The sequence below is a fragment of the Theropithecus gelada genome, chromosome 10, assembly GCF_003255815.1.
Source record: "Theropithecus gelada isolate Dixy chromosome 10, Tgel_1.0, whole genome shotgun sequence".
Lineage (NCBI taxonomy): Eukaryota > Metazoa > Chordata > Mammalia > Primates > Cercopithecidae > Theropithecus > Theropithecus gelada.
The window spans coordinates 72,232,593-72,253,125 of NC_037678.1; the positions used below are offsets into that span (position 1 = coordinate 72,232,593).

At 48.8% G+C, this 20,533-nt stretch overlaps 1 protein-coding gene across 2 annotated transcripts in view; it reads right to left on the minus strand.

The window, feature by feature from the left end:
• The window catches only part of ANGPT4 (angiopoietin 4), a 45,295-nt gene that overhangs the window by 13,359 nt on the left and 11,403 nt on the right, over positions 1–20,533 (minus strand). For both annotated transcript variants that reach the window (XM_025399959.1, XM_025399958.1), the window contains exons 2-4: positions 7,043–7,198; positions 5,159–5,280; positions 1,908–2,155 (exon numbers count right to left, since the gene is read on the minus strand). In XM_025399959.1, coding sequence (XP_025255744.1) covers positions 1,908–2,155; positions 5,159–5,280; positions 7,043–7,198 — 526 coding nt within the window. The remainder of the gene's footprint in view (positions 1–1,907; positions 2,156–5,158; positions 5,281–7,042; positions 7,199–20,533) is intronic.

Consider the following 20,533-nt stretch of genomic DNA (forward strand, 5'->3'; position numbering starts at 1 on the left):
TGCCAATAAGTGAAGGAGCCAGGGCTTGAACTCTGGCCCATCTGACTGCAAAACCAGTGCCCTTCCTCCTACACATCTCCCCTTGGATTTCCACCACTGAGCATACGTAAGGTTGGGCAAACAGCCTGCATTAACAATTGCTGCTTTTATATCGTGCTCAGGTTAGGTCTTTTCTGCCTGTGCCCTTGTCCTTGTAAACCTTCTGAACCAAACTCCCCACTGCCTGAAAACATCAGAAGACTTGACCCTTTTCTCCTTTCACCAGCCTCCACCTGACTAGGACAAAGCTAGGCAGAGAGCTAGTGCTCCCTTCCTGCTAGACTTCAAGAATGCCTGGTTCCTGTGCCCCATCTCCAACCAACCCTCTCTTCTACACCTGGTGACTGAGTCTGTCCTTCAGTTTCTCCATCCAGAAGGGGGTGAAAGCAGCTGCCTAGTGTCCTTCCCTGGTGATAGTGGAGCACAGGGGACAGGGTGTTTGGGCAAAAGGTGCCCAAGATGAGGTGCCCAACACAACCTCCTACTCAGACGATTGAGTAGACATTCAGCCTCAGCTGGGGACTGGGTTAGCCGTGGGTTAGTGGGAGGTGTTGGGCCCAGGCCCTGTGCCTTGGGCTGAGCTACAAGAAACCCACACATAGGATGAATTCAGGTAGCTCACGGCCAGGTCTATGCATAAGCCAGTAATGGGTTCAGGTTAATACACATGTCGCGGTTTAGAAGGTGTCTACTTTTCCTGCCTGTAGCTTCCTTATGCCTCAAATCCCTACTCAGCAGTGTCTGTCAGACTTAGATGGAGCCAGGTGGGATCCTCTGCCCTCAAATCCTTGTCAGCACTGGTGGCGCCTGGAGTGCCATCACTATTGGGTCTTAAAGGCTTTCCAGCCTTCCCTTATGGATCTAGGAGCAGCAGCAGCCCCTTTGATCTTTCTCTCTCATCAAGCCATCTCCACACATGGTTCCAATCAGAGCTTCTTGAAAGTAGTCCCACTCTGTTCAAAAGCCTCCCATGCCCCGCTAGCCTCAGGCTAAGAGCCCTTCTCCTTCGCACAGCCTTTGGACCTGTCTGTTTTCATGGTCTAGAAACTTCAGGAACACTGATAGCTGAGCATCTGGCACATATTTGGCACTCAAAAACTGTATTTCTTTCTCCTTCCCTCTGGGACTCATAGACCAGGGATCGAACATTTTTGCAAGGGACAGGGGCTGTGACTGTGCATTCACTGCTGTATCTCCAGCACCCAGCCCTGGGCCTGGAACACAGTAAGTGCTTAGTAAATGTTTGTTGACTGAGTGATTGCCGCTGGGACCAAGAATGCCTTGGATAACCCAAGTAGGCTGTGTTAGGAGGAGTCAGTGAGGCCCTGGGAGGCTGGCCTAGCATTGTTTTCCTGCCCCAGAAGCCAGGGCCAGGGATGCCTCTTCACTTCTGTTTGGCCCTCTTGGGCTTAGGGACAGAGGCATTAAGATGAGAGAGGTCCTTGGGGTGCATTGAATCCAACCTCCCAGTTCCTCCGCATTCTATAGCTAGGGAAACTGAGGCCCAGGGAGGGGTAGGACAAGCCCAAGAAAGTGCGGCTGGAGAGTGAATCCTGGAGACCGAACTTGTCAGTCTGGACTGCTGTTGCCCTTATCCTCCCCTCCAAAACCCACAGGTAAACTGAGGCCAAGGGAGCGGCAGGGGCATGCCCAAGGTGACACACTGAATTAGGGGACAGGGCCTGGATTGGGATTGTTGTTGCTGACATTGTTATTACTGTTTATTGTTATTTCTGTTTCACAGATGGTCGGGGAGGGTGGGGCCCGCAATGGCCCCCAGGTACCCAGAGACCCTGGAGTGTGAGCAGGGTCTCCCTCCCATCTCCCACCCGTCTTTAGCCGCACTGGGGCGCACTCCGCTCACTCACCCGGAGCCGAGGCGTTAACCCTTTCTTGCACCAGGTCCCGCAACAACAGCAGCAGCTGGCTCAGGCTGTGCTGCTGGTCCTGTAGGAGGCTGGAGTTGTGCCTGACATCGCGCAGGCGGCGCTCGATGTTGGTGAGGGCGGCGCTCTGGCGGCTCAGCGTGTTCAGCAGCTTCGCCTTCTTGCTGAGGATGCTGGCCAGCTCCTCCTGCTGCTTGGTCTCCAGGGCCTGCAACCGCTTCTCGAGCTCGCTGCGGGGTAGGGAGCGCACAGAGATGAGCCTGGCATCCTCACGAAGCATGCACCCCGGCCCTGGAGTCCCTGCAGCCTGACAATGAGACTCAAGTGTGGTGGAACGTCCTGTGGCCACTGTAGGCACAGGTTGAGGAGAGGAGAAAATAGGTACCCGGCCCTGGAGTAATATAGATTGAGGTTTAGTGGAAGAAAGAGGTGGTGTGGGAGGGACACCAGCAACTGGGTAGCTATTATCAAATCCCAAATGTGCTTGCTTTTTGACCCAGCAGTCTACTCTCAGGAGATATCCTCTAGGGAGCATGGGCAAGAATGGCCTTGTAGACTTGCTTCTAATAGAAAAATAAACAAACAAAAAACAATATAGCCTAGATGGCCAACAGCCAGGACTGGCTGAATCCGTTGCGTTTTGGTGTCCCTGGAAATGTTCTGCAGTCATGAAGAAGGAGGCATTTGCACAGAATTGGAAAGATGCCCAGGACTTGGGGCATATCAAGTCTAACCCCATGTGTGGCAAGAGAAGAAAGAAAGAAAGTATTAATGTAAATATAGAGAAATGGGGTGAACATATAGGAGAAGGCTGGAAAGACCACAGTGGTGCCTGTGTTTGGGGATAATATGAAAGAAATTCCCTCAAGGACTGTGACTTCTGCAGAGCAGGTTTGAGTGAATGGAGATGGAGAGGAGGAAGATGGGGGCAGGATGGAGGGCCCAGCTTTCACTTTTATTTTGTACAGGTTCCTGTTGTCTGATATATTATAATAATCAAGAGACTTTTTTTTTTTTATAATGGATTTAGAAGCAAAGAGGAGTTTTTCAAAAGAAAGCTTTTGACTCAGCTCTTTCTTTTTGGGCATTTTATCCTCCAGATTTGCTCACATGTGTGTGAAATGAGATATAGTAATGTTACTCATCATATCACTGGTTGGATTAGTAAAAGGCTGGAAACAACCTCAATATCCATTAACTGGGGACTGCAGAAATAAAAACAGGGACCACATATGGTGGAGCATTGTAAAGGTGGGGAAAAGAATGAGCAAGCATGTCATGCAGTTATAGAATCTTTCTAAGGTAACTGAATAATAATTTATAAAAACAAGGTACAAACAAGTAGTAGGCTACATTTGGGCTTAAAAAGGATAAAAACGGGAGTGTACAGATGCTTCAAAACGTATGATGGGGCTACGTCCTAATAAAGCCATCATAAGTTGAAAGTGTCCTAAGTCAAAAACGCATTTGATACACCTAACCTGCTGAACATCCTAGCTTAGCCTAGGCCACCTTAAACAGGCCTAGAACACTTACATTAGCCTGTGGTTGGGCACAATCATCTAGCACAAAGCCTATTTTATAACAAAATATTGAACAGTTTATGTAAGGTATCGAATATTGTAATGAAAGAGAAAAACACAATGGTTGTATGGGTACTCAAAGTACGGTTTCTATTGCATGTGTATCACTTTTGTACCATTGTTAAGTCACAAAATTGTAAGCCCAACCATTGTAAGTTAACAATCTTCTGTATGTAGGTGTTTGCATGTTCATAAGAAACCCTGGAATGTCAGCTTATAGAATGTCAGCTTCATAAGGAAAGGGGCTTTTGTCTCTTTGTCCAATTCTATATCCACAATGTCTATAATAGTGCCTAACACAAGAAAAGAGTTCAAAAAATAATTGTTGGTTGAATGAATGGAAGGGTACACAAGAAACTAGGAATAGTGGCTACCTCTAGCTTGGGTGGGTGGCTGAGGAACAGGGCTGGGAGGGAGACATTTTACTGTATATCCACTTGTGCCGACTCCTTCTGCAGACTAAGAAAATGAGTCCAGCTAGGGCAGAAGAAATTTCCTCTGGACACCCAATTATGCTTCAGGAAAAGAGAGAATTGGGGCACACTGAAATTCTAGAATTCCTGCTCTGCCTTCATGGGCCAAGAGTTTACTGATGACATCCTCCATCCTCACTGATTTCTAGACACCTGGTGCTAATTTAGAGTCATTGAAACTGTCCCAGTCCTTGCCACTGAGACCTTGGGTTGGGAGAATAAGAAGATGGGCAGACTGTCATTAATTGCACCCAGATCAGAGAGCTGGGGGATCTTATGGCCTTATCCTGAACCAGCATGTGAACAACAACATCTGGCCTGATTCACAGGCCTGTGGCTCGTTCAGTGGATAGATTTTGCCTTCTCCAGAACCCTGACTTTGGCAGTTTTTTTCTTCACTCAGCTTGAAATGGAGATGAAATCAGCCTTAGCTGCCAGATTTTTCTGCTTTATCTAAACCTCATGACCATTTTTTTTCGGTAATTTAAAGAGTGTTCCCCTGATGCCTATTTGCTTATAAACGCAAAGACTCTCTGACAGTGCAGACAAGAACCTGGTAGCTGTGGTTTCTTCTGGGAAAGGAAGCAGGTAGATAGCACCAGATTTATTTATTTGCAAAGAAGTAAAACCAATAAAATTTACAGGGTGAGTAGTATGGTGGGTGAATTAGATCTCAATAAAGCTGTTAAAATTTATGAGATAAATAAAAGAAGGAGGAAAGGAAGAAAGGAAAGGGAAAGAGAATTAGGGTGTCCTGGGCTCCAGGAAAATGCCTATCCCCTGTCCCACCCAGTGCAGGGGCCAGGCAATGTGCCTGCTTGGCCCATAGCCCAGCCCCATACCCAATCTCATTTCCAGCCTCAGTCTGGGCTGCAATCCTGGTTTCAGTCCTTCCCCAGCAGGGGCTATTCCCAGCTCTAGTTTCAGCCCTAACTCCCAGAATACCTCCTTGCCCCAGTCCTAATCCAAGCTCTTAGCTCCGGCAGCAGGCCCTATCCCAGACACCAGCCCACATCCAGCTTCCAGTCCTGGCTCCAGCCTCAATCCCAGCACTGGTTCTGGTGCCCGCCATAGGTCCTAAATAGTCTATCTATTTAGTCTACCAAAAACTATCTTGTCTGCACTCCAGCCCCAGCCCCAGCCCCTGTCCCAGTCTGGTGCCAGGTGCCACACCCACCTGTTTTGGCCCTGAAGCTGCTGGAGCTTCTGCCTCTGTAGCAGCAGCTGGTTCTCCAGCTTGTTGGTGGAAAGGAAGGTCTCCGGCATCTGGACATCCATTCTTGATGTCTGGTTCAGGAGCTGCCCCAGCAAGCAGAAGCAGGTAGGGGGCTACGTAAGTACTACAGGAGCCCTGCCCAACCACCCACCTGCCCACAGGCCCTGCCACTCTAGAAACTTACCCATTTCCACTCTCCCAGTCATAGTTCCTGTGGTTACTCCTTCACAGGCCCTAACTTAGCTTATGATCTGCTTCCTAAATTTGCCTTTCTTCATCACTGCAATGGCAGCTCCATTCTCCCTGCTGCTTAGGCCCCAAGAGCCGTCATCCTTGTCCCCCACATCCAACCCATCTGTAGGGCCTGTCTGCCCTGCCTTCCAGGTGGTACCTGACCACTTCTCTCCTGCTCTGTGGCCCTCACTCTGGCCCTGGACTCCTCCCTCGCTCCCTGCAGTCTAGTCTCTATTCAGCAGCCTGGGACTGCCTCTTAAAACATGTTTGCTCTGTTCAAAAGCTTCCTGTGGCTCCCATCTCATGCAGCAGAAATGCCCCAGTCCTCACCATGGCCTGCAAGGCCCTGTGGTGTGATCTGTCCCTATGACTTCTCCAGCCCCTTGCCTGCCACTCTCCTCCTGGTCACTCCAGCATACGGTTCTCCTGATGTTCTTGAACCCACCAGCATGTCCATCCTCCCTCTAGGCCTTTGCACGTGCTACGTCCCCTGTCTAGAGTACTCTCTTCAGTAAGCCTTGCTGCAGCCCTACCTTCTCTGTGGCCCTTCTTGGCCTTGCTGTACGAACTTGCAGCTCTCATCCTTCCCAACACTCCCAGTGCACCCCCTCTTGCTCTCTCTTCCATGCTATTTTCTCCTTAGCGCTGTCACTGGCTAACATATACAGCCATGTCTTGCTTAATGACTAAAAAATGTAAGAAAGTCGTCATTAGGCAATTTAGTCATTCTGCAAACATCATAGCATGTACTTACAAAAATCTAGATGGTATAGCTGCCTGTACTCCTAGGCTATATGAGGCAGCCTATTGCTCCTAAGCTACAAATCCATGCAGCATGTGACTGCAATACTATAGGCAGTTATAACACGGCGGGAAGTATTTCTGTATGTGTATCTAAACATAGACAAGGTACAATGAAAACAGCATATGATACTCTTATGGGACCGCTGTTGTCTATGTGGCAAGGTGTTCACTGAAACACTGTTAAGCAGCGCATAACCATGTATGTCACCCATCTTTTTGTTTTCAGGGGAAGCTCCACAGGAGTAGGAATGTGTGCCTGCTTTGTTTCCTGCTATATACTAGAACCAGTCTTCTCAAGCAGTGCCTGGCACACGGGATCAAACAAACAAATGGGCACAAACTTGTGTCTATTTGTTACTCACTTTTTCATCCACTGACTTCCCTACCCTTCATTTATTCACTAGTTCTTTCCCTGCTCTTTGCTGCTCAGATACCTCCTCTCTCCAAGTCCTTGGCCCCAGGGGCCCAGTGAATTGTTTCTTATCCATCTTCCCCTGGTGCATTGTAAGCCCTCTGAGGGCAGGGGGGCTGTGCCACTATACCCCTCACCCTAGTGCCCAGCACAGACCTGGGCACTGAAGTTACAGAGGCAGAAAAGCCAAACCCAGCATCCATCCCCCAGGGCTCATAGCTGGGAAGGAGATTGTTTTATGAGAAGGTCATCAGGGAGGAGGGACCCAGGGGGCTACAGGCCCAGAGGAGGCCTTGACCCTACCCAGGGTCAGAGATCAAGATAAGATGACTGGGGCTATGAGCCAGCCTGGCCAGCCACAGGCCTTCAGTGCCCACTCAGTCACCCTCTGTTACCTGAGCCTCCGTGTCGATCAGCTTGCGGGTCTGGGCAGTGGTCTGGTTCAGGAGGCTGGTGCCCAGCTCTAGCATGGGGGCCGTCTGATTCTGGGCCATTTGCTGCTGGACCTGCACCAGCTTCGACCTCAAGATCATCTTGATGGCCCTCTCTAGCTGTGGGAGACCATGGACTGGGGTCACGGGGGAGGGGCTGGGGGAAGCCCCCTGTCCCTCCCACGTGTCATCATGGGAGGGCACTGAGCAGCCACATGAGGCCTCCCTGGCTCAGAACATGCCGGGCCAGGTCAGGCCACCATTACCTCTTGCCTGGACTATCCCAGTAGGTTTTTCCCTGGGAGGGATTTATATGCCTGTTTTGTCTGCCTCTCTGCTTCCAACCTTGTCCCCTGCACAGTCCATCCCCCACTAGGCAGCCAGAGGGATCCTGCTAAACCTGTCAAGTCACACTCCTCCTCTGCTCAAAATCTTTCCAGGGTTCCTATCTCACACAGAGGAAAAGCTATGGCTGCAGGTTCCTCCACAACTGGGCCTGTCACTACTCTCTCATTCCTCTCCTATCCCCCTCTCCATCACTTACTTCAATCCCGATGCAATGCCTCCATGACATCCCTCCAACGAAGCAGGCATGCACCCACAAGTTGTTCCCTCACTGTTCCCCCTGGAATCCTCCCCCAACCCTGATCCCCATCTGCATGGCACACACCCTCATGCTGTTTCAGCTTTCTTCATACCACTTATCACCACTTGACTTTTTAAAATCACTACCTCTGTTTTTATCTGTCTGTTGTCTGTTTCTCTCTCTAGAATGTCAATTCCATGAAGCCAGGGACTTGGTGTTGCTCACTACCTTGTTTCTGTGTTTAGCACAATGCATGGTGCACAGTGAGTGCTCATAAATGTGTGTTCAATGAATTGTTGAAAAAGGGGAAACAGCAAGGGTCAGAGCACAGCGCCCAATCGCATGCCCCTTCCCCAGCTTCCTCGGGGAGAGCCAGCCAGCAGGGAGTGGGAATGCATCTCTCCCTTGTACAAAGAGTTTGCAGGTCCATTGGCCAAGCTGTGCTTTCGATTTTCAGATCTCCTCCATCTTCCAAATGGGGCTGGACTGGCCAGTCTCCAAGGGTTCTCCCAGCTCTGATGCTCTGGGATCCCACGTGCAAATGTTCATTTCTTTGACAGGGCTGCTCTCTTTCCCAAGGGCAGGAGAGCTGTTCTGGCATGACACCAGTATCCTGTTGTAAAGGTGAACAGTGTGTTCTCAGGGCTCAGTGCCTGCGGGCAGAAAGCCGGCTCCCATCCACCATTGCCTCTCCATTCAGCACACATGCTGGCCTCTCACCACGCCCCCCACCCCCGTCCCTGGCTCCTTCCCTGGCTCCTTCCCTTGCCCTCTCACTCAGTCTTTCAGAAGGTCCAACTGGACAGCTCCCAGGGTCTCTGGAAGATGGGTGCTCCCCTGGAGAGGTGATGACCTTGGCTCGGGCCAGGCTCCAGCCACTTCCTCCTTCATCTTTTCTCCCCTCTTCCATCTTGACTGTTCACTCCCATCCCTTCCTCACCCTGGAGTGTTTCAAAGGGAGCAAGTTCCATTATCAAATCCTGGAGCGGGTGCTTGTAGGCGGTAGTAGTATTGGTTATAGCTGTGTTTCGCAAAGTGTGGTTCTTCTGAGAGCTCATTAAAAATGCGAATTTCCAGGTGCCACCCCAGACCTCCTGAACCGGAAACTCTTAATGATGCCCAGACATCTGTGGTTAACAACCCCCCTGGCTGAGTCAGATGTCTGCTCAAGTGTGAGAGCCCTTGATGCAGAGATGGGAGCAGAGACTGAAAACCAGAGAGACCCCCTTCCTTCTTTCCCTGCGTCATTAGCCCACCCCCTCCCTGCAGCACACAAGCATGCGCCAACAGCTCCCATCTAAAAACTAACTCCACAGCCTCTCTGGCTGCTTCTCCAATTTCTCTGATCTCTTCAACCCAAAACTTCTACAGGTTGTCTCATTTTCTCACCTCCATACCCACCCTCACTTAAAAGAAAACATAACGTTAATAATATAATGATGTTACATTTCACACACACAAAAAAGCATAGAGGCCAGGTGCAGTGGCTCACACCTGTAATCCCAGTACTTTGGGAGGCTAAGGAGGGTGGATCATTTGAGCCCAGGAGTTTGAGACCAGCCTGCGCAACATGGCGAAACTCCATCTCTACTAAAAATACAAAAATTAGCCAGGCATAGTGGCACAAGCCTGTGGTCTTAGCTACCCAGGAGACTGAGGCAGGAGGATTGCTGGAACCTGGGAGGCGGAGGTTGCGGTGAGCTGAGATGACACCACTGCACTCCAGCCTGGGTAACAGAGTGAGAACGTGTCTCAAAAAAAAAAAAAAAAAAAAAAAAAGTATAGAGAATAAATATAACCCATAGTGTTCATTCTCCTGTATACCTCCAGTCACGTCTCTCCATCCTGGGAGGCCCCTTTGCCTTCTGGGGTCTCACTGTTGCCCAGGCTGGAGTGCAGTGATGTGATCATGGCTCACTGCAGCCTCAAACTCCTGGTTTCAAGCAATCCTCCCACCTCCCAAATAGCTGGCACTATGGGTGAGCACCACGACGCCCAGTTCCCCCTTCGCTCTTTAATTCGCCTTGTCATAGATAGCTGTCCTTGTCACTGCACTCAAGGAACACTTTTGTGTCCTCATCTTGCTTGACATCTCAGGAGTGATCACCTGGATGGCCACTCCCTGTTGCTGGATGACTTCTCCCCAGTCCTGGCTTCCTCCTAGCCCCTAATCACCCACTCTCTGACTCTTCCTTTACACACTCCTACATGGCAGGGCTCCCATGGCCCAGTCCTGGGTCCTTGTCTCTATGTACATTCACTCCCAAGGTCAGGGGTTCTTAATGAAGAACCACAGGCTCCATGAACTTGAGCGAGAAAAAAAAAAAATCACATTTTTTTGTCCACTAATCTGCAATTAAAATTTGGCATTTCCTTCAGTTATGAGCTTAGGTCACAAACCACAGCTGTACTAGCAGGTCCTGAGAGTCATTACCAATAGAAATCCCAAATATTTTCATATCACAACACATTCTTACAGTATCTTAAAACACTGTTTTTACTCACTGTGACTTTGGAATTATGGACATCACACCCACCACTGGATAATGCTATGCCTGATCACAGATTTTATTTTTCATATTTTGCTTATGATTTTCATATTACTGAGTGTTCCTATGCTTTGATTTTATCCATTTCTGAGAAAGGATCATTAAACTTCACCAGGACCAGATGCCAAGGGGCCTGAGGCTCCAAATGCATCAGGGCCCTGCCCGAGGTGCTGAGATCAGTCTTTGGAGTTCCACATATCCCTGGTTGATGGGGCCATCACCATCTCCCACCCAGACTTCTCCCCTGCATGTCCCCAACTCACCATCTCTGCATGGTTTCCAATGAGCATCTCGAGCCCAGTGTGAAACTCTTCGATCCTCAGCTCCACTGCCCCTGTCTCTGCAACTCCCACCCCATTCTTCCAAGTCTTTCCCATCTCAGGAAATGGCCCCACCCAGTTCTGAAGCCCCAGACCCAGACCTCAATCTTAACTTCTCTTTTTCTTAGTGGCCACACTCAACCCCCCAGTAAGTACTGCCCACTGTGATCCCAGTGTGGATTTCAAATCTGTTTACTCTCCTTATTCTGGGCCAGGCTTCCCTCCTCCCCATGAGTCTGCCTTTTTGTGCCTTCCTACCTCTAACCCCTCTGTCAGCTCCCAGGAGATTCTAATGTGTGGCTGGCTGGGCCCACCAGCATGGATAAGGACAAACACAACTACACCAAGTTTGGTCTTAGGCTTTTTCAGACATCATTGACCTCCTAGAACCTAAATTATAAAACAGACATCCAGGTACTGAGCACCTGCTCCAAGTGGTCAAACAGCAAATTCATGACTGAGGTGAGACTTTCCCAGGCATCTTCCCCAACCTTCTTATTTGCCTGAACATGGACAAACTGAGGCCCAAAAGTCTTGCCCAAGGTCACCATCTGGCAGGCTAGGCTCTAAGACTCCTTGCCTGAGGGTTGCAGAGCTGAGCTGGTGATTCAGGGCAGCTCAGTGTCCTCTCGAGTGATTGGAGATCCCCAAGCACCTCACTGGTCCCCAACTTGTCCTGCAGTTGCGAGTAGCTGGGCAGAGCAAAGGCTACCCACAGCTGAAGCCCATCACCCAATTTGCCACACCCGCCCACCAGCACAGGCCCTGGGATGGATAATCTGGGCCAGATGGGCTCAGTTAGGCTGAGCTGGGCTCTGGAGGCTAACATTGGCCTGGGTGGTGGGAGCCGGGTCTGGCCCACGGCTCAGGCACCAGCTGGAAGGGCAGGGGACAGATCCCAATGGAGGAACTGACCCAACATGGGATTTACTGCTCTCTATGCCCTGCACCAACTCCAGGATTAGACCTGCCCCTTCTCCATCACTCTCAGGCTGCCGAATTCTCAGGCCTATGATGGCTAAAAAGGCCCGACCTCTTATCACCCTTCCAGCCGGCAAAGAGGCTGAACTTCGGTCCCTGGTCTACTGCCCCCCCCTTGGCCCTGGGTTTGAGTTCTGGCTCTGCCATACTCTCATTGTGAGCCCTTGGAGAGTACCATGTTTCTCTGAGCCCCACTTTACAGATCTGTGTCACGGGTCAGCACACTCTGCTCCTTGCCGGGGAGAGGGCTTTTCAAAAGGGTCTTGAAGGAAAGGAAAGAAATTTTCACAGGCAGGGGCTGGAGGAGGAGGGGTGATCCAGACAGAAAACAGGTGCAGATCCATGGCCTCTGTGGTCAAGGAGATCTGCTCAAGCCTGCGTCTCTCCTGCATTATTTATATAAAATGGACATCAATTGGCGAATGCAGAAATTGCAGTCCACCCATGCGATGGACTCCATTGAGCAATAAAAAGGAAAGAAACATTGATGTGTGCAAACACACAGATGAACCTCAGATGGATCATGAGTGAAAAATATGCAACTCCAATGGTTCCACACTGTAGCAGTCTATTTGTATGACTCTCTAAAAATGTCAGAATCTGTGATTGCCAGGACCTGGGTCCGGGGGGTGGGGATTGATTGTTAAAGGACATAGGGGAGCTTTTTGGGATATTGGCAATGTTCTATGTCATGATTGTGCTGGTGGTTACATAACTGTATACATCTGTCAAAACTCATGGAACTGTGTGTGAAAAGGGTAGATTTTGCTGTAGGTGTGTCATATCTCAATAAAAACAACGCCCCCAACACAAGGTTCTGTAAAATGCCCCAGATATACATATGTAACAGTAAATAGGTTTCCTCCAGTGAACCCCCTCACCCTCTCTGAGTTTCATTCGTGCGCTCATTCAGGAATTATTTCTTTTTTTTTTCTTTTTTTTTTTTGAGATGGAGTCTTGCTCTGCTGCCCAGGCTGGAGTGCAGTGGCCGGACCTCAGCTCACTGCAAGCTCCGTCTCCCGGGTTTACACCATTCTCCTGCCTCAGCCTCCCGGGTAGCTGGGACTACAGGCACCCGCCACCTCACCCGGCTAGTTTTTTTGTATTTTTTAGTAGAGACGGGGTTTCACCGTGTTAGCCAGGATGGTCTCGATCTCCTGACTTCGTGATCCGCCCGTCTGGGCCTCCCGAAGTGCTGGGATTACAGGCTTGAGCCACCGCACCTGGCCAGGAATTATTTCTTGAGCACCTACTATGTGCTCATCCTGTATCAGGTACTAGATAATCAGAAATGAGCAAAATTGGTAAAGTTTCTGATTCCAGGGCACTTCGACTAAATATATCAGTTGCACTGAAACCTCGATGAATGCTATGAAGAAAATATGTGGGGATGTAGGCAAGTTTAGCCAGGATGATGGGGAAAGCCGCACCAGAGAGGGCCATCTGGGCTGAGAGGCTGAGAAAAAGCCAGCTCTGGGAGAGTCAGGAGGGAGGGAATTCCAGACAGAGGAAAAGGCCAAGTGCAAAGGCCTTGAGGTGGGAGGGTGTCTTGTATCTGAGGATCAAAATGAAGATGAGTAACAATGGTATGCCCTGCATCTATCTCTCTCCCATGGAAAATGGTGCATGACGTTCCTGCTTGGGAAAAGCATTTTATCAACTGCAGATAAAAATGAACGCAGAGAGAGGAGCGCTTTGTATGGATGGACCTGCGTGTGAATCACAGCTCTTAGCTTACTGGCTGTGTGATCTCAAGCTGAGGGCTCTACCTGTCTGAGCCTTTTCTCTAAAAGAAGATAATCATAGCTCCTTCCCCTGGGTTGTAGGGAACATTCCTGAGATGACTCTGGTTGTAGTTACATAATGAACGCATGACAAATTCTGGTATGTCTGGGCCATAGCTTACTATATGTCAGGCCTCTGAGCTGAAGCCCGCACGGATACATCCAGATGGCCTGAAGCAACTGAAAAACTACAAAAGAAGTGAAAATGGCTGGTTCCTGCCTTAACTGATGACATTACCTTGTGACATTCCTTCTCCTGAACAATAAGTCTCCGGAGCTCCCCACTGAGCACCTTGTGACCCCCGCCCCTGCCCGCCAGAGAATAATCCCCTTTAACTGTAATTTTCCACTACCTACCCAAATCCTATAAAACTGCCCCACCCCTATTTCCCTTTGCTGACTCCTTTTTTGGACTCAGTCCGCCTGCATCCAGGTGATTAAAAAGCTTTATTGCTCACACAAAGCCTGTTTGATGGTCTCTTCACATGGACGGGCGTGACATTTGGTGCTGAAGACCCCGGACAGGAGGACTTCTTTGGGAGACCTGTCCTCTGTCCTCGCCTTCACTCTGTGAGGAGATCCACCTACGACCTTGGGTCCTCAGACCAACCAGCCCAAGGAACATCTCACCAATTTCAAATCGGGTAAGCAGTCTTTTCACTCTCTTCTCCATCCTCTCTCACTACCCTTCAATCTTCCTTTTCTTCCAATTCCAGTTCTTTTTCCTCTCTAGTAGAGACAAAGGAGACACATTTTATCCATGGACCCAAAACTCTGGCGCCGATCACGGACTCGGGAAGATAGTCTTCCCTTGGTGTCTGATCACCGCGGGGACTCCTGCCTTGGTCATTCACTCACACTTCCTTGGTGGCAAGTCAATTTCAGGGACACTTGCTTTGGATGCTCATCCACATTACAGCCCAGGGCTGCTCACCACCCCCTTCTCCATATCTCTACCTTTCTCTTTAAACTTACTTCTTCACTGTGGGCAACCTTCCACCCTGCATTCCCCCTTCTTCTCCCTTAGCCTGTACTCTCAAGAACTTAAAACCTTCAACTCACACCTGACCTAAAACCTAAATGCCTTATTTTATTCTGCAATACCACTAGTCCCCAATACAAACTCGACAATGGTTCTAAGTGGCCAGAAAATGGCACTTTTGATTTCTCCATCTTACGAGACCTGGATGATTTTTGTCAAAAAATGAGCAAATGGTCTGAGGCGCCTGATGTCCAGGCATTCTTTTACACATTGGTCTCTCCTTAGTCTCTGCTCCCAATGTGACTCGTCCCAACTCTTTCTTTTTTCTCTCCTGTCTTCAGTTGCCACCCCAAGCTCCTAGTCCTTTGAATCCTCCTTTTCTACGGACTCATCTGACCTCTCTCCTCCTCCCCCAGGCTGCTCCTCGCCAGGCCGAACCAGGTCCCAATTCTTTCTCAGCCTCCGCTCCCCAACCCTATAATCCTTCTCTCACCTCCCCTCCTCACACCTGGTCTGGCTTATAGTTTTGTTCAGCGACTAGCCCTCCCCCACCTGCCCAACAATTTCCTCTTAGAGAGGTGGCTGGAGCTGAAGACATAGTCAAGGTTAATGCTCCTTTTTCTTTATCCGACCTCTCCCAAATCAGTTAGCGTTTAGGCCCTTTTTCATCAAATATAAAAACCCAGCCCAGTTCATGGCCCGCTTAGCTACCCGTAGACGCTTCACAACCCTAGACCAAGAGGGACCAGAAGGCCTCCTTATCCTTAATATGCATTTTATTACCCAATCCACTCCCAACATTAGAAAAAGCTCCAAAAATTAGATTTTGGCCCTCAAACCCCACAACAGGACTTAATTAACCTCGGCTTCAAGGTGTACAATAATAGAGAAGAGGCAGCCAAGTGACAACATATTTCTGAGTTGCAATTACTTGCCTCTGCTCTAAGAGAAACCCCAGCCACATCTCCAGCACACAAGAACTTCAAAACACCTAAGCTGCAGTGGTCAGGTGTTCCTCCAGGACCTCCTCCCGCGGGATCTTGCTTCAAGTGCTGGAAATCTGGCCACTGGGCTAAGGAATGCCCACAGCCTGGGATTCCTCCTAAGCTGTGTCCCATCTGTGCGGGACCCCACTGGAAATCGAACTGTCCAACTTGCCCGACAGCCACACCCAGAGCCCCTGGAACTCTGGCCCAAGGCTCTCTGACTGACTCCTTCCCAGATCTTCTCGGCTTAGCAGCTGAAGACTGACGCTGCCTGATCACCTCAGAAGCCTCCTGGATCATCACAGATGCTTTAAGTAACTCTTACAGTGGAGGGTAAGTCCGTCCCCTTCTTAATCAATATGGAGGCTACCCACTCCACATTACCTTCTTTTCAAGGGCCTGTTTCCCTTGCCTCCATAACTGTTGTGGGTATTGACAGCCAGGCTGCTAGACTCCTTAAAACTCCCCAACTTTGGTGCCACTGGGACAACATTCTTTTATGCACTCCGTTTTAATTATCCCCACCTGCCCAGTTCCCTTATTAGGTTGAGACATTTTAACCTGGACAAGTCTTACAGGCTGGTCCAAGATCTTCGCCTTATCAACCAAATTGTCTTGCCTATCCACCCCGTGGTGCCAAACCCATATACTCTCCTGTCCTCAATACCTCCCTCCACAACCCATTATTCTGTTCTGGATCTCAAAGATGCTTTCTTTACTATTCTTTTGCATCCTTCATCCCAGCCTCTCTTTGGTTTCACTTGGACTGACCCTGACACCCATCAGCCTCAGCAATTTACCTGGACTGTACTGCTGCAAGGGTTCAGGGACAGCCCCTGTTACTTTAGTCAAGCCCTTTCTCATGACTTACTTTTTTCCCATCATTCCCACCTGTTCTTCCACTGAAACTTTCACCTGTCAATCTTTTCCCCACACAAGGCAAATGGTTCTTGGACCGAGGAAAATTCCTCCTTCCAGCCTCACCGGCTCAATCCATTCTATTGTCCTTTCATAACCTCTTCCATGTGGGTTACAAGCCAACAGCCTGCCTCTTAAAACCTCTCATTTCCTTTAAGACATTTACCCTGTATTTCACTCTATCCTTGGCTACCTTCCCCTTGCTCTTCAGACTCTCCTCCCAGGCCCTCTTCTTGTTTGCTTATACCCAACCCTGTAAATAACAGTGAATGGTTGTTCATAGATACTCAACACTTTCTCATACACCATGAAAACTGAACCTCCACCTCTAGGCAGTTACCCCATCAGTCCCCATTACAACCTCTGACGGCTGCCACCCTAGCTGGATCCCTAGGAGTCTGGGTACAAGACATCTTTTAGTACTCCTTCTCATCTTTTCACTTTGCATTTCCAGTTTTGCCTTGCACAAGGTCTCTTCTTCCTCTGCGGCTCCTCTACCTACATGTGTCTACCTGCTAATTGGACAGGCACATGCACACTAGTTTTCCTTACTCCCAAAATTCAATTGGCAAATGGGACCAAACAGCTTCCTGTTCCCCTCATGACACCAACACGTCACTACTATTTTGTTTTGTTTTTCTTATTATTAATATAAAAAGGCAGGAATAGGCCTCAACTTACTCACTGCCATCAACCTCATTGTTTTTAGCAGCTACATAGTGTCACGCATGTCCATGTGAAGAGACCACCAAACAGTTTTGTGTGAACAATAAAGCTTTTAATCACCTGGGTGTAGGCAGACTGAGTCTGAAAAAGGAGTCAGCAAAGGGAAATAGGGGTGGGGCAAAAGGAGGACTCTGCATATTTCTAAATGAAGAATGCTTTTTTTTACCTAAATCAATCCGGCCTGGTATATGACAACATAAAAAAACCCAAGGATAGAGCCCAAAAACTGGCCAATCAAGCAAATAATTACACTGAACCCCCTTGGACACTCTCTAACTGGATGTCCTAGGTCCCCTCAATTCTTAGTCCTTTAATACCTATTTTTCTCCTTCTCTTATTTGAACCTTGTGTCTTCCATTTAGTTTTTCAATTCATACAAAACTGCATCCAGGTCATCACCAATCATTCTATATGACAAACGCTCCCTCTAACAACCCCACAATATCACCATTTACCCCAAAATCTTTCTTCAGTTTAATTTCTCCCACTCTAGGTTCCGATGCTGCCCCTAATCCCTCTCGAAGCAGCCCTGAGAAACATCGCCCATTATCTCTCCATACCACCCCCCCAAATTTTTGCCACCCCAACACTTCACCACTATTTTGTTTTGTTTTTCTTATTAGTATAAGAAGACAGGAATGTCAGGCCTCTGAACCCAAGCCTACATCCACTTATACATCCAGATGGCCTGAGGCAACTGAAGAAGTTTCACTTCTTCACAAAAGAAGTGAAAATGGCCGGTTCCTGCCTTAACTGATGACATTACCTTGTGACCTTCCTTCTCCTGCACAATGAGTCTCAGAAGCTCCCCTACCAAGCACCTTGTAACCCCTGCCCCTGCCCGCCAGAGAACAACGTCCTTTAACTGTGATTTTCCACTACCTACCCAAATCCTATAAAACTGCCCCACCCCTATTTCCCTTTGCTGACTCCCTTTTCAGACTCAGTCTGCCTGCACCCAGGTGATTAAAAGCTTTATTGTTCACACAAAGCCTGTTTGGTGGTCTCCTCACATGGACGTGTGTGACACTATGTAGCTGTTAAAAACAATGAGGTTGATGGCTGGGCACGGTGGCTCACACCTGTAAGCCCAGGACTTTGGGAGGCTAAGGTGGGTGGATTGCTTAAGCTCAGGATTTAGAGACCAGCCTGGGTAACATGGCGAAAACTTGTGTCTACTAAAAACAGAACAAAATTAGCTGAATGTGGTGGTGTGTGCCTGTAGCCCCAGCTCCTTGGGGGGCTGAGGCAGGAGGATGGCTTGACTGCAGGAGGTGGCTGCAGTGAGCTCTGATCGTGACACTGCGCTCCAGCCTGGGTGACAGAGCGAAACCCTATCTTAAAACAAAACAAACAAACAAACAAACAAACAAAAAAGAATGAGGTTGAGCTGCATCAGGTGCTGGTCTGAAAAGATGTCCCCGTCATGCTTGTGAGTTAAAAAAAAACCAAGAGGCAGAACACTACCTACAATGTGGATCCATTTGTGTGCAAGAATGATCCAAATGGTGTATTTTTATATAAAAACCAAGAAGACCAAACTATTAACAGTAGCGATTTGCTTCAGGGGAGGGGGTGACAATGGGGTGATGCGGATGGCATTTTCTTTTTATATTACCTATATTGAAATTGTTTGGATTTTTAAAGTAGAATGAGAGTGTATACAGGAATAATTAATAGACTATTTAACAACTAGTATATATAGGAGTCCTTAACTGATGTCCTGGACTCCCGGGGATCTGTGAATAGAATTCAAGGAACCTGTAAACTTGCATTTTAAAAAAGGACATTCTTTTCCCACTAATCTCTAACTGAAATTAGTTTTTCCTGTGGTGGTGAGTATATGCCACAGGCTATTACGGTGGTGATAGCAGGGCCTGCGGCATTGTCACTAGTAGAAACCGCAGATACTCTAATGTCTCATTGCAGTGATTATGGACATCTACAACATACTGTGTATACTCATCTCAGCCTCAAAGTGATGGAAGGTACTTGACCCACCACTCTGTCTTGTTATTTTGTGCATTAATACAGAAGTAATACAGGACTATATCAGAAACCTGCTTTCTGTTATGTTGACATTTGCATCTCAAGGCAATTTGTTTCCTTTATAAATCTATGCATTTAATTTTACATTTCAAAAAACATTTTTTTTCTGAGAGAGGGTCTAGAGCTTCTCCGGATGCCAAGGGACCCCAAAGCACAGGAAAGATTAAGACCCCTGAAGACGCATCCCACACAAGGTTCCTCACTGGTATCCCCAGTAGGCTACCAACTCCGAGAGTGCAAGGACTTTGCCTGCCTTCTGGGGCCTGGAAGAGTGTCTGGATATTTGTAGGCACTGCTGTTGACCCCAATTATAGATGGGCAAATGGAAGTTCAGGCTCAGAGTCACTTCCCTGAGGTCACCCATCAAGTTGGCAGATGCTAGATTCATCCCCAGGTCTACTGATTTGGAAGGCTGGGAGGTCAGGTCTGGTGGGTGTAGGAGGGTCAGGGCGGGGCTGAGTGCGTGAAAGTGGTCCTTCCCTCACCCAGGGTACGACCCAGGCTTTGGCCCTGCAGCCAGTGCACCCGGAGGACGAGGTGAACCCTGCTGCTGGCTTCTGCCTGTTGATCCAGTTCCTGGGTCTCTGCCCAGACTTGTTCTGGAACCAGACCCAAAGCATGAGGGCTTCTGTGAATCGGGGTGTGCGTTAAGTAAACTACATCCTTCTAGTTGTTCAGACTCAGCCTCTCAGAGCTACCCTGCTTTCCTTTGTTTCTCTCACATCCTGCATCCAATCTGTTGTCTCTACCCTTGGGTGCATGCAGAATCTGACCATTTCTGCCCAGCCTTGCCACTTCCACCAATTATCTCTAGTGGGGATCACAGCTTCCTTGATACTCTCGGCATCTGTCCTCGCTCCCTGGGCCCCCAGGCTATGCTCCACATGTAGCCAGTCAACCAGACATGTAGCCAGTAGCCAGAGGTCCTGGTCAACCTCTCAGATTATGACTCCCTCTGCTCTAAACCCTGCTGTGGCTCCCATGTGGCTAAGAGAGGACCAGGACTCCTTGCAGATTCCTTTAGTAGAGAATAAAATTCTTTGCTTTGGAAACAGGCAAAACAACCCCCAATGAACAGAGTCCAAACCAGGCTGCACTGGGATGGTGTGGGAATTGGGATGAAGCCTGTTCTAGGTCCTAGGCTGAACCAAGGCCCCATGGCTGAGGTGGTGCAGGGTGTGGAGATTTGAGCCTGGCCTGACCGTAAATGGAAAAGGGCTTTAGCAGGGATGCCCCAGGGGTAGGAGCCAAGGCAGGGAGACATCTGGGGAGCAAAGACTTAGTGAGGGGGAGACCTAAATGATGCCCTCAGGGACCACTCAGCTCCCATCCCCTCCATTTCACAGATGGGGAAACTGAGGTCCCAATCAGGAAAGTAAAGTGCCAGAGGCTGTACACAGAAGCTAATGGCCAGATCTGGTCCAGATGTATGAAAATCTGGGGGGGTCAGAGCTTTCATAGCTTTATGTGTGTGTTTCAACTTAAATGTAAATCTTTGTAATTTTATTTTTCAAATGTGTGATATAAACACATTGTTCAAAATTCCAAGGAACAAAAAGGAGTGAAGTGAAAAA